Here is a 14,164-nt window from a genome sequence, read left to right as displayed (position 1 = left end):
GTTTATTTATTTAGGTTTTTTTTTTCCAGCGAGGCAATTTTGGTCCTCCATCAGGATCTTCCCCTCCCCCCAATGCACGCAGCGCTCTTCTCCTACACCCACGGGCCACTGGCTTGAACCACTTCAGCAGCAGAGTCAGAAAAATTCATGCTGACATTCCTGATGTGAACATGACCTATTTCAAAGCCCTCCAGAAGCTTCCAGACTTGGCTGCGTTACCGCCACTCTGAACAATCGCGTATAACTGCTTAACCGCCACGTTACGTACTGCATGTATGTACACATTGGCTTTATAAAACCTTAAAACCTAAACGCATTTTTTTAACCACACCACCACTGTAAAATAGAGACAGAAATCCAATATGATTGGGCTCAGCTACCGGATGGCTTCTCCTGCGGAGATCTTTGCCTCGGTGGAGGACTTTGTACTTCTCCCCCTCCCCGACTCCACTGCATCCAGCTGAGGATTTGTCAACAATTCCAGCGTGCCGACTCTTGTGTTCTGTCTGTTGCACGTACATTACTGTGATTTAAATATTCATATGATGTTTTTGTACGTTGGAGAGACCATGGGGCATAACAACATTTTCTTTTTGTTTGAGCAAGTGTAACTCAGTGGTTCTTTGCGCTAGACATCTCAAATGTTGACATGCCGTAGCCATATTTATCCTCTATAAAGGACATACACTTGATCTCCTATTACACTATCACAGATGATGTAAATTAATCTAAACTACAAAGAGGTAAATTGTTACTACCTATCCCGGGACCAAGGTGAGTTGTACTACTTGAGGACAGATCTAACAATTAAACGGTTTTAAAAAAACAAAAACATCCCTACTAATAAATGGACGGAAGCACTTTAATGAATAATACAGATGGAATCATAAATTTGTAAAACTACAATAATATCCATCCATCCATCTTCTAATCCATTTATCCTCACAAGGGTTGTGGGGCGTGCTGGAGCCTAACCCAGCTGTCATTGGGCAGTTGAGGTGGGGTTACATCCAGAACTGGTTGCCAGCCAATCGCGGGCACACAGATATCAAACTTGATCACAAATAGAATTTTTTTTAAAGAAAAGTTACAATCCTCCCCATCTCAGAGGCACGAGGCTTCACCAGTCAGCTCAATTTCTAAGTGGGCAAGGACGGAATATTATTATTAATATTATTATACACAATAATTGTGATTTCACAATGTTGTGAATTTAGGTCGATTGATAATTTTGCAATTAGCCATTCATACAAACACACTGGTATTGCAAATACACAACACAAAACTCCTCACACAAGCACCACAAAGCTCACGTACCGGGGGTTCTCAACACACAAAATACATCTATTAGGCCTGCCTGCATGACGTTACTGCCGACAGATAAGCAATCTAAATTCAAGCACATACAATGTAAAATGCATTATTTTCATAAGATTTTTTTAAACGTCAAGCTCTCAATATTTAAACACTGGTAAAAAGATGCGAGTCTCCCAACCAAAGCAAAAATAAATAAATGAATAAACAATATCGCGCATGCTTGCCGGTATGACCAAGGATGATTCTCTCACGTGCTGCCCTCTAGTGGTGACTTTTAAATATTACTCATGTTTAGAACAGAAAAAAAATGAGGACGTGGCTGAACGTATTCAAGCCCCCTTTTGGCCGAAAACTGCAAAAAAATGTATCTGGGGAAAAAAATATGTCAGTGGGGACCAGACAAGGCTTTCGCTGCTGGCCTAAACACTATCAGAGGCACTGACCTACATTTACAATTTAGATGAAATTACTATACATCAATTTATTCTCTACAGGCCACCCCTCCATTATTTGAAGTGCTGAATCCTCACGAGGGTATTTCTTTTTTGGTCCAATCAAACCAATTCAGAGTGTGGCCCTTACGAATCACGGCCCCATCTTTTTGTCAATTTTTTAAAAAACACCCTGTCCAGTGGATTTTTATAAATACATGAAAATATCCACCTTCAAATAGTTTTTCAAACAACCAATTAGTATGTGCTTTTAAAAAAATAATTTATGAGAGGCGAGTGCACCTTACTTACCGGCGTCGTTGTCTTCAACTCCGCAGTCGTCAGGTGCGAACCGACTGCAGTTGATTTAAGTTTGTTTAACCGAGAAACGTAACGCAACTCTCGGTCATGTGACCGGCAACGGTTAAACGCAGACGCATGAACGGGATGAAGTATTGGTTGCTTATTCGACATGAATTCAGCAACAAACTTTCTCACTCGCGCTTGTAAACGAGCGCATCTCGGACAGCTGCGACTGGACTTCTCTTCCGGTTTACCCCGCCCATCCACCGGTGTTCACATACGCAGTAATTATGCACTCCGCCTTGCATAAAAACAATAATTATTAAAAAAAAACACCCCACCAAAACGTCAGTCAACTTAAAAACATGGTCCCATTGAAAACCAATCAAAGCCAGACATTTTCATGAAGTTGTAAAACCCTCCCGGTCTCCCGGATCGGGTGTAAAAAAATTGTCTGACCAAAAAAGGGCGTTTGGTCGTCCTACGTCTCAACACTGAGACTTTAAAGTTCCCGTTGTGCGTTAACTGTCTTAAATACCGTAGGTCCAATAGATTCCACAATAGTGGTGTACCTCTCATAAAATAATTATTGTTTAATGTTAATGTGATGTTAAAACTCACTGTCATTGTTGGTAATTCCAATCCACCCAGTTTGAGATCTTTTCCATCCTGTTCGTCACTTTCGAAGAAAAATAATATACCGACTCTATATTTTTCATCATTTTATGCAAATGTAAGGAATTGAAAACGATGAACAGCATTCGTATATTTTTTTGAGCAAGTTTCCGACTATTTGCATTTTTGGATAAATGAAGTACAAAATTGTGATGGTCCTTAACACTGAACACATGTTCTGTTTAACAATTCTCATTTAATTAAAAATAAAACTATATTGGAATTAGGGACACATAAGGTATTCCAAAAAGTAAATATTGTTAAATATTGACATAACACTTTGCAATAGTTACAATATACAAATGTCCTTAGTAGGATGGATTTCTCTCACAGTCCATGATTGAAGAATCCACCCATAATTCAAATTACTTAAATGCTTAAGATCTATCAAAAAAGTTCCTGAAAGTTAACCAAGTCTTTTACCTGATTTCATTATTAGTACACTTTAAAAAAAATAATAGCCAGGAATTACTCATACGCCATAAGTATGTAGAGTGGCTGGCTAAAGTATTCGGTTGAACTTTTTCACCCTTTCATTTAAATATATATACACATATATATGTATAGTGAACAATCAACACTTAGTGGGACACAATTGTTCAGTGAAACAGAATTTTTTTTCCCCCAGAAATAAAAACTGAAAGGGAACACTACGGTGGACAGCCTGTCATGTTATCAGGTGACAGGTGATCATTATTGGTGCATTAAAGGGTTAAAGCAGGATTGGCACATGAAAAAAAGCTTCCAACATCACGCGGAGCACTGTTCGATCAATGATATTGAAATGGCGACGATCAGATGGCTGCAAACCTACCGATTTCTCAAAGACATCCGTACAGAGTCCTGGGAGAAGTTTGGCACGACACCACCTGGGAGTGACAACAAAACATTTTGGAAGAAGGTGCACTTGTCAGATGAGACCAAAATTGATCGAATAATTTTGCACGCCGCACTTTTCAGTTTTTTTATTTCTTTAAAAAAAAAAAAATCGAATATGGTGTACATTCCGTTTCTACTTCAGAATTGTGTCCCAATTGTTCATTCTTTAAAAAAAAAAAAAAAAAAGTTTGAATACTTTCGCCAACCACTATATAAATGTCTGTAGCTATATATTAGGGCTGTAAAAGTTAAATCGTCACCTTTGGAAATTCATCTTCATTTTAGAAAGCGGTAAAAGAAAATTTCACAAAACTTTGACTTCACATTACTGACCTCCGCTCACTGAGCAACGAAGACAGAAAGGGGGACTTTTTACGTCGTTTTACATTTAAAGGTTACTCTAATGCAGGGGTGTCAAATTCGCGGGCCACATGATAATTACCGTTTCCCTTGGAGGGCCATGATGGCTGAAACTATATAAAGAATTCCAGAATAACGTTTTATTCAACTATTGTTTAAGTAACTGTAATGAGGGGGTTGGTAACAAGAAAATGCTCACGATATGTCACTGATTTATTAGATATGAAAACTTGAAATTTTGGTACACATTTTAGCAAGTATCATGGAAGTTGTCATCTTTTGAGTTGCTTTCGCTGGGCCACTTAAAACGATGTGGCGGGCCACATCTGGCCCCCGGGCCTTGACTTTGACACCCGTGCTCTAATGGCCCATTTGAGAAAGTAAAAAAAGAATTTGCACACCCTGCAAAGCACAATTTAAATCCCATTCGTCTTTGGCATGTCATCTCAGAGCTATACATATATATATATATATATACATATATGTATATACTGTGTATGTATATATATAACATATACTTGCAGAGCAGACCTGAGAAATTAGGTGACGCACTTTTTGTAAGTCAGTGCTTCTTTTACCACATCTTTAGGAATTACAGTGTACAACATTCACATTTCAAAGACCTGTGCATGACTTAAACTCATGCGAGCTCAATTTAATTTTCCAGAAAAAAGCACCAATAAAATATTACAAATTAAAAAAAAATGTATTCACAAAGAGGAAAATGAAACGGAGTGAAAGGTGATTTAAAAAAAATAAAGTACAGCTGTTTACCCTTTGATTTCCTCTCACAGGACTGTTTACCCACACACAGAAAGGTAACGGAAAACTTTTACAAAAGCTTATTCCAGTCTCGAGTTGCCTCCATGAGATGTCGCTGGCCATGGCCAACCCAATGTTCTTGGCTGTGAAAAACCCGACCACAGAACCAGCAGTCAAACACCACAGTCTTGGGTCGACTGCCCGACAGCGGTTCCACGACTTCGTACTTTTTTTTGGTCTTTTTCCGAAGCTTCAGTTTGAGAAGGAACCGCTCTCGCACCGAACTGTGAATCGCTCGCGGGCTCGGTTCGTTGCTTTGCAGCAGTGCGCCTTCAGTCAAGAGCTCGCCTCCTAGCGTGCCGAGCTCAGCGAGCGCTTCCACCGTTTTCTGCGACAGTGACACCTTGGCGACGGCGCCTCTGTGCCGATTGATGACCTTCATGATATTGGCCACTTCGGGAATATCAGCATCCGGATGATTGAGCACCACGACGGGTTGGTATCGACGGGGGCATTTAATTTGCTGGAGACAATTGTGCGGGGCCAGTCTCAAAGTTCTTTCGACTTTTTTCGCTGTGGGACTCCAAAACACAGTCGTGTCTTTTTCAGTCTGTACTTTGTTTGCGAGCCTTCTGGGTTTGTGCGTCGCGGTCGGAAGCTCGTCAAACAATACTTTCCTGCGTAGTTTTCTTCGACTCGGAGGTCGGATCGGCCTCGGGGCAAGTCGAGGCTTATCTGCTTCGCCGAGTTTGATCTTTGGTTTCAAATGAGGTGTTGCGTCTCCGACGGCGCTTTGTGCTGGATTCCGCCTGGTGGTGATCTTCAGGTTGTTGGACGGGTGCGCATTTGTTTTGCTTGACGACATCAGAAAACACTGAGTTGGAGGTGAGGTGGCCAAAAGTAACGGTTGACAACTCGAGGAGGGCGCGCCGTTTTTAAGCAGACCCGTCGTAGGGCTGACAATTTTAAATACGACTTTGTTTCCTCTTTTTTCCCTGCCGTCCAAGGACTGCGCGGAGGGTTTGATGACGAGATTATTGAGAAGCACACTCGATTTGGTCGGTGAAATGTAGCGCAGCAAAAACGTTTGGCGACCGGTCTGCAAAGTGCTCTGTTTGTCGGCGGAGCTCACTGGCACGGCCAGAACAGGTCTGGCGTTTAGTGGGAGTTTTGCGCTTGCTAGCTTGAGGCCGGCGCTGCTCGGCGTTTGAACAAATGGAATCGATCTGGGCAACAAGTAGCACTTGGGCTGGGTTTGAGCGACTTTGTCTGGAGAATTATTACTCGATGCGCTAGAAAGGAGGACGGGACCGTTTAGGTTTGGGCTATTGATAAGGAAATGGTGTGGCGAGGCACCACTTCGAAGAGAAGAAAAAACATTTGAGATTTTATCATCAGTCACTGCCTCGGATTTTCCGATATTTTTATGTTTTAGAGGAACGGTTTCGCCAGTAGGATCGCTAGAGGTTTCAAACCCGTACGAGACATTGATTTGAGGATTTCCACAATTAGTAATTAGCTTAAAACTTGGAGCGGGCCTAGCCTGCGTCGACATGGCAGACGTTTTCTCATTAGTCTTCAAGACTAACTGCCCCGTTTCATCTTGCACTTGAAGATGATGTGCGGTCGTCTTTGTTGCGTTCAAATATTCAACATTTGAATAAAAAGATTCGGTTCTTTCCTTTTGGAGTTGCTGTGTAATGATTTCATCTGAGTGCTGTTCTACAAAACTGCCCAAATCTGATGATGTATTTTTTTTCTCCGATGGACTTTTCCATACAGGAATGAGGTCCTCCTCGATTTTGATAATATTAAAATCTTTCAGCACTGACTCTGGGTTTTCATCATCGGTATCAGGACAGTCACTATCCTCGAAAGGTTCTGAAGACTCGGCTAATGTGAGACGAAAATGAGACGGGATGCTATTCGTTTCTATGCCTGCTCTAAATTCGGGCATTCCGTCGCTTTGTTTACATGTTTGGGGCGACATAGCAAAGGCTTCCTTGGAATAATTGTGAAAAGCGAAGACTTTGTGGTTTAAAGAATTTTGTGCGGTCGTGGCGTTTTCTCCGAACGAAGCAGATGAGTTCGTCTCTGCCGCGGGATCCAAATTTGGCAATTGTTTATGACAATGACGGTAATCGTTCAAAGGTCGAATTCCAACGCTTGCGCTCTCTGGACTTTCTGAAGGGCTTGGGGAAAACCGGTAAGCATTTTTAATCGAGTTACGAAAAGGAGTCTCTAGGGGCTCGTCCAAATTGTTTCCTTTTCTGCCGAAACTAATCATCTCATCTACTGCTCCACAATTCTCAATGTTATTTTTGCAGGTTGCCTCCAGAGAAACATTTAAGGGATCATCAGTTAACGTGTCAGTCGCAAAATGAGACACTAGAGTTGCGATTTTTGAGACGCTCTCACATTTTTCCGCGGCGGACTTGCTAGCAAAGTGATTCATTTCGGAGCAGGCCGTCTGACTTGGGGGATTTTGCCTGCCCATCGGATCGAGCGAATTTGTCAGCGGGTCCGCCTCAGCAGTTGAAGTCGAGAACCCGTTTACAGAATGGCTACCTTCCCCCAGAAAATCGTCACTACGATGAGGAGACTCGAGACTGAAAACCGGTGTTTCTTCCTCTTCAATCTTGATTTTCACTGCCACGATGTCCTCCGCTTGGATGCAAGATCCACTTCCCGGCGGAGCGGCAAAGGAATGTGATACGGAGCTCTTGCTAGGAGTTGATTCCCCGTTTTCGACGGGGACGTCACTTTTAAAAAATGAAGTCCTGGTACCCGGAGAGTCCAAATCTTCTCCTGATGAACTGTCACTGGGGCACACGTTTTGCTGTGCTACCGGTATGACTTTGAGAACGAGATGTTTTTTCCCGTCCACCATCTTAAATCCCATGACTTTGGTCGTACAGTTTGGGGGAAGAGAGATTTTATTTTTGACCATGAGAACTTTCAGTGCATTAGGATTAGTTGGCGAGCCACAACTGTCGTTGTGCAGCAACATCACCGGTGAGGATTGCTCCGCGGTCAAAGAGTTCCGATTCGCGTGATCCTTTTTTGACGGGGTCCCGTCAAGAGTTTGCTGGACTTCCTCCGAACACATCTCCGATTTCATTCTTCCATTTTGGTTTGGTAAGATCCCTGATATACCAAATACTTTGGGTAACTTTTGTCTTTCGTGCAGCTCGGAAACATTTTTCAGTAGATTTTGGACCGCCGGAGAGGAATTTCTTGGAGCCGCTCCATTTTCCAACGTCTTCCGTACGTTTGGATGGACTTGTTGGTCGCACGGAGGCTTGTTGCTCTTGTGAGCGGCGACCGTGTGTTTTTTCAACTGACTGCTGGTGGTTGCGCAGTAGTCGCAGATTTGACAAATGAAAGGCAACACAATGGCGTGCGCCTTGAGATGCTTTTGATGATCCGCTTCGTTCAAGCTGACGTGGCGACATCTGGAACATTTCCAGGGACTCTCGTTATGATGATGAATGTGTTGGACAAACGTCCCGGCGTCCACCGTCGTAAACTCGCACCAGTCGCAGTGAAACTTTCCATTACGACTGTGACACATGATGTAGTGTCTCGTCAGCAAAAGCAGAGAATATTGAATCCCATCGCGGCAGAGCTCGCAGGTGACCAAAGTATTTTTGTGCTCGATCCGGTGACGTTGAAGAGCTGTAAATTCATTTGTGAAAAAGCCACACAAATCACAAGGGTAGGTGGGCAAAATCCCATTGTGGGCCCCTCGGAAATGTTTCAGGAGATCATTGGGACTGTACGTCGAATCGTCCTTACACACAGAGCAGCCAAAGCTCAGGATGTTTCCAGAGAAAACGGCCCCCTGTTGAATTTTACAACTGGCTCTCTTCGTGGTGGAGCCGTGTTGCTTAACAGGTGATGCGCCTTGGTTGCCGTGACTACGGCGTGCTCTTTCTTTGAAAGGCGGAGAGTCTTTTACATCCTCTGCACATGACACACTGTAATTCATGGCAGAATGGGAAGGTATTTTATAGTCTTCATCCATAGCTGTGAATCTACGAGAGAGAAAAAAACTAATTTATCCCTGCATATGGTGAGGTTATAAAGTGAAGCCATGATCAAAAACAGGTACAGTATTTCCTGAAAATGATCAGTCATATCTGCAAGCTGATTGGCAGCATTCCGATATCTCAGAAATTACTTGGCCAATTTTCAAAAGAAAAGTGTTGTTTTAGGATTGGGCTAAATTTCGATCACCTGACCTTTTGACCTTTACTTGGGCCTTAACTTTCATCTCGTGGACCAAGCGACCTTGACATCAAGCTTTCTTGAAATTCAATCCAATCCAAGCAGATGTGGGCATACTTATTCGGTGCACGTCACAGACTGTCCTATACGAACGTCTTGTTCACCATAAGGGAGTCTACATGTGACATTTAGGTGACGAGAGAGGCGGAGCTGTCCAGTGGTCATCACCTGGTGGTGAGATGTGAGTTGGTTTCGATGGTGTGGGAAGACACCAGTCTGAGCTGATACACCCAAACGGTTGTTCGTCGATGTGTGCACCGCCTTCCGGCCGTAGACAGTTGGCATAAGCAAGTCAACAACTAAGCGATCACAGGGACCGGCAGATTCACGTTCGCTACACGCTACGCAAGGAACATGGTGCATTTGGGGTACTTTTCACAATGTTGGGAACTTGTAAATGCACGGCGCCGTTCTGTACATAAACCCTTTTAGGGACAGCGGTTACTCCAGTGGACAGCTTATCATGTTATCAGGTGACAGGGTGCATGAAAGGGTTCATTGTTTCGCTTTCATAGTAATATTTTAAAGATTGAAAGAAGCCAAAATCCAAATCACAATGTGAATTTCGATTAAACGTCCAGCCCTACAGTATGTGTACATTTAAAAATATATTCATTTCATTTACAATAAATAAAATAATAATAATCATAAACACATGGAAAAACATACATGCACTACCAAAATAAGTTACTCATTTTTTAAAAAAATGGCATTATCTGTAATTTACATATAATTGTTTCATAGTTTAATGTGTATTTAATTTTGATTTATATCAATAGTCAAAAAAATATATATTTCCTGGGCTGAATTATTCCGTAAAGTATACAAATCCTTTTGATGGAATTTAATTTAAATTAAGCTCAATAGGTTTAGAATTAACCTCAATATCGATACGATTGCGGAGAAACGGACCAGCCATCTTGGCAAACACAATATCACACACACACATACACACCCACGCACGCACTTACACAACCTTAGGTGAGCAGGGGGTGACAAACACCACTGTGAGAATTTCTGAAGACAAGGACTTGGTACAGCCCGAGTACCTGCAAGAAAACAGAAATGTACTTTTACAGCGCTATTCATGACTGACCTCAAATGATCTGGATTTGGAGACTTTCTTTGAAAATTATGAAAACTGCAATGTAGATACAGTGGTACTTTTGCCTTGGATGCCAATCATTTGTCAGTTTTTTTTTTCACTATGACGTCTCAGGCGGGGGTTGGTAACAATAAGGTTTTATCTTTGAAGTGCAACCCCAATGCTTGTGTGAGCGCCCGCAGTATGATGCGACGGTCTTGGTGATTCCGGGACAATGACATCAGTCTGCATTATCAGCTGATCATGTAATTTCCTGGCACAAACACTGAAAAACTCTTTTGAATACTGGACTACCCCGTGACAATTTTATGTCGCTGTCCAGTCAACAATGACCGACAGCGTACCTGACAGAGACTCGTCCGATTTGTCCAAGAAGTCTGGAAATTATGACCTGGAAAAAGTACGGAATTTTGGAAATCTCAGATGTATCGGGAACCTGTTTAAAGTAGAGAATATACATATGTCAAACTTGTGTGGCAACATTATTTTGTCACAATGAATGCTTGCAAGACTACGTGCCAAAGTATTTAAACCTATCAATGCAGTAGAGAAAAACGTTTTCATATTGACATTGTTTATTGTAATAAATATTAATTGCTTGTTTTTCTTTGAAAAGGTCCTGGGGGGGAAAAAAAATTAATTGCTGACAAATTCGTAATCGCAGTTTTGTTTGACAAAAACAAAAAACTGTCATACAGTGTAATGTGCAATTTTGTTGAAATCAACGCTCCTGGCTAGCGCCGTGCTGGAAATGCTTCTCTGCGGAAGACGCGATACCGCGTAGGTTAATACGGTTACATTACCATTGAGCCGTTGTTCATACAAGTGTAGCAAACTAAGACCAGAGCTGCCAACCCACAGAAATTCACTTCCAAAACAATGAATCTGAATTTCCATATTTAATCTGAATTTCCATTTTTCGAAATTGTGTCAACAACCTTACCATGGAACGGTTTTCTCTCCTCTCTCTCTCTGAAATAAACTCAATTACTAGTAGAACCGCATTCATGGCTGTGACTATGTGTACTTACCTCACTAAATGAGGACATTGCAATTTCACTAATAATTCACAAAATTCTTAAAATATTTACTGATGTATACACACACGCATATTTTTTATTTGTTTTTTTTTTTTTTTTTAAATAAATGCAGCGGTCTCTAAACTGTTTAGTGCCACTGGCCATTTTCATGTGAAGACCGACAAAGAAAAACATTTTTAAAAATTATTTAAAATATCCCTCACGACTATTTACGTTTCAAAGAGCAGGAGTATTCTGAAAAGCATTACAACAGTAAAGACACAGGTGCCATGCATGCGTGTCTGTGCGTGCACGTTCTCGTTGGCGAAGCGGCTTCTTCTTCGGATGGGCACCTGGCAGATGAGTACTGGGATGCACAGGAAAAAACTGCCTTTGTACTCAAAATTTTGTCTCACATGCTTGTAATTGTGGCACAAATGGAACGTCTTCTAGCACACAGAACGACTGTGTTGGTGTTTTCTTCACCATATTTTATAATTGAACATTTGATTGACGGCATTTTCTATTGATATTGTGTGTCTATCACGATAATTATTGAATACTGAATTTTTGCTCAGCCCAAGTCGTGACATATTATTCTGCTTGGAAACTTTACTGAACAAAAATTGAACCGGGTGCAACACAGGCATTTTTTTTAAAGCCCATTAAGTGATTGGGAGCAGAGAAAACTAAATACAACAAAATTCACATTATTCTAGCATGCATGCATGCATGGATGGACATTCATTTTTGGTTGCTGCTTATTACAATTTCTAATGGGCAAAAAAATGCATAGTGTTGCTTATTTTATATTGATTTGGTGTCATATATCTGTATTTTTTTCACATTTACATTTCTTGTAGTTGACTACAGTGATACCCATGATCATTTTGACACCGATATTCTTGATATGGGTAACCCAAGAAGGTTGACTCCCTCAATAATGTGTCATACATTATAGGACACGAGAGGAAAAACTTGACTGATCCTCAACATGAAGAAACAATGGTTTGGCAAAGTACACAAGCATACTCTCAACACAAACACACATAAATACACATTAAAAGGGCAAACTATTACAGCCTTTAAACGACAATATGATCTAAATCTGTTGACTTTGCTGAGTGACTGTCGAACAAGTTTAAAAGAGGTGGGGGTGGGGGGTCTGCATCAGTAGAATTAAGAGCTACACACGGAAGAGAACATTACATGACACCACTGCTCGAATGACTGGGATATTTGTCTAAAATTCTGACCATCGAAAATACATTAAGCCTGGAGTTTATTGATTGGTTAGTTGGCATGTAAATAAAGCCACCACCCACGCGAAGCTATACAAAGTTACGGCAAATCAAAATGTTCTTACTATTAACTTGATGGAACTTCAGGCTCGGTCCCGTCGACACGGAACATAATAAAATACGGTGACGCCGGGGAAAAACACACAGCGGCAATATTTGCCGTCCTTTTCAGCTCTGTTTGGAACCACAGCGACGGCGGCCATGACAGTTCATCCGGGTGCTTTCGTTGATGCTCTTGACGCTCAAGTATGAGCGGATGGATATGTCTTGTCGAAAACCAAACTAGTGCTGACACACATGTTTTTAGTGGCGAAAACTGCTCTTAAAACTTTCTCGCGAAAGTCGATCAAATCACCTCGACAAGTCATTGAACATGGTGTATTGGCGTTAACATGGCATGTGGACTACGTCATGGTCGAGCTCGTGTGTGCAGTGTTTACGGTGGAAGGAGAAGCAATGGCGGATGTACGCCATTTCCCTTTGATTTCGCCATGGCAGATTCACAATTGTCAGTCTTATTTTTTATTGTCTTTTGCGAAGTAAAATTTCCTCAATTTATCTTTGCCTGTAATCTTTGGGGTTGGGTTCCAATGCTTCTCCTTCCACTGCTTTTACAGTCTCTACTTGGACTCCATTACACTTCCACCAGCACGAACCCTACGTCACTGAGATAATGGCGGCCATTTTTAACCTACGTCATCATCCATGTTTGAGATTTATGCGGTGCTACAGCGATTCTGGATTCCCCAATACTGTCCTGTCTTTTAGGCTTTTTTGCATCACTACTTGAAGAGTTAATTAAGTGACTGCAAAATTAACATTGGAAACCCCCCACACAAATTAAGAATTAGTATTGAATTAACCAACATGCCTGTACCTCAACCTGAATGTTTTGGTATGACCGTGGAATAGCTGGAAATGGTGGCTGAGGAAAAAGAAGTCCGTGCTTCAGTTTAGGCTGTTACCTCTGCGAGCGAAATCAATATGAGGTGTAACATTGTGTTGAACATTAAAAACAGAATACAATGATTTGCAAATCATGTTCAACCTGTTTAATTGAATTCACTACAAATATGAGATACTTAATGTTCAAATTGATGCAGGATATTGTTTTGTTTTTGCTTTTCAGCAAATAAGCATTTACTTTGAATTGTATGGCTGGAACACATTCCAAAAAGATGGTCTAGGGTCATATTTCCCACAGTGTTACATCACCTTTTCTTTAAACAACATTCAATAAAGGTTTAGGAACTCAGGATGCCAATTGTTGAAACTTTGTAGGTGGCATTTTTTCCCCATTCTTTTTTGATGTACAACATGACGGCATTTGGGATTGAGTGTACGAATGGTCTGGGATGAGTGACCATGCATTGAACGGTGTTTGTTTGTTTTTTTCTTCTTCTTTCTGCCTACATTCTTGCTGCTGGAGGCTGTAAATTTCCCCAGTGTGGGACAAATAAAGGATATCTTATCTTATCTTATCTTATGCAGCTCCGTATGCTGTGGAGGGTGAGCATTTGACTGTTTTTTTCCCCTTTGGGCTTAACCCCTTTCATGCACCCTGTCAACTGATAACATGATAAACTGTCCACTGGAGTAACCGCTGCCTCTAAAAGAGTTAAGGGGGGAAAACGGAGTAAAGCATATTTGTCTTTGTTTAAGATTATTGCTACCCTGGATAGAGTGCTGAGTAAAGATGATGTAGAAGTGTGTGACGCTTCG

The 14,164-nt window shown here is 41.5% G+C and overlaps 1 protein-coding gene across 3 annotated transcripts; it reads right to left on the bottom strand.

The window, feature by feature from the left end:
- Positions 1-2,760: 2,760 nt before the first annotated feature.
- Positions 2,761-12,650, bottom strand: LOC147189522 (zinc finger protein 518A). 3 transcript variants are annotated; one of them, XM_086139141.1, is made up of 3 exons: positions 12,508-12,650; positions 9,989-10,066; positions 2,761-8,764 (listed from the first exon to the last, which is right to left on the bottom strand). In XM_086139141.1, exon 3 carries the CDS (start codon positions 8,752-8,754, stop codon positions 4,798-4,800), a length of 3,957 nt encoding a protein of 1,318 aa, XP_085995267.1. In that variant the 5' UTR covers positions 8,755-8,764; positions 9,989-10,066; positions 12,508-12,650; the 3' UTR covers positions 2,761-4,797. The 3 variants fall into 3 exon arrangements, with proteins under 3 accessions (XP_085995267.1, XP_085995265.1, XP_085995266.1); XM_086139139.1 differs by having other exon boundaries at positions 9,994-10,066; XM_086139140.1 differs by having other exon boundaries at positions 2,761-10,066.
- Between the last annotated feature and the right edge of the window lie 1,514 nt (positions 12,651-14,164).

This window comes from Hippocampus guttulatus, chromosome 19, assembly GCF_054856545.1.
Source record: "Hippocampus guttulatus isolate MCC_2025c chromosome 19, RoL_Hgut_1.0, whole genome shotgun sequence".
Lineage (NCBI taxonomy): Eukaryota > Metazoa > Chordata > Actinopteri > Syngnathiformes > Syngnathidae > Hippocampus > Hippocampus guttulatus.
This window is presented reverse-complemented; position numbering and strand designations above follow the sequence as displayed.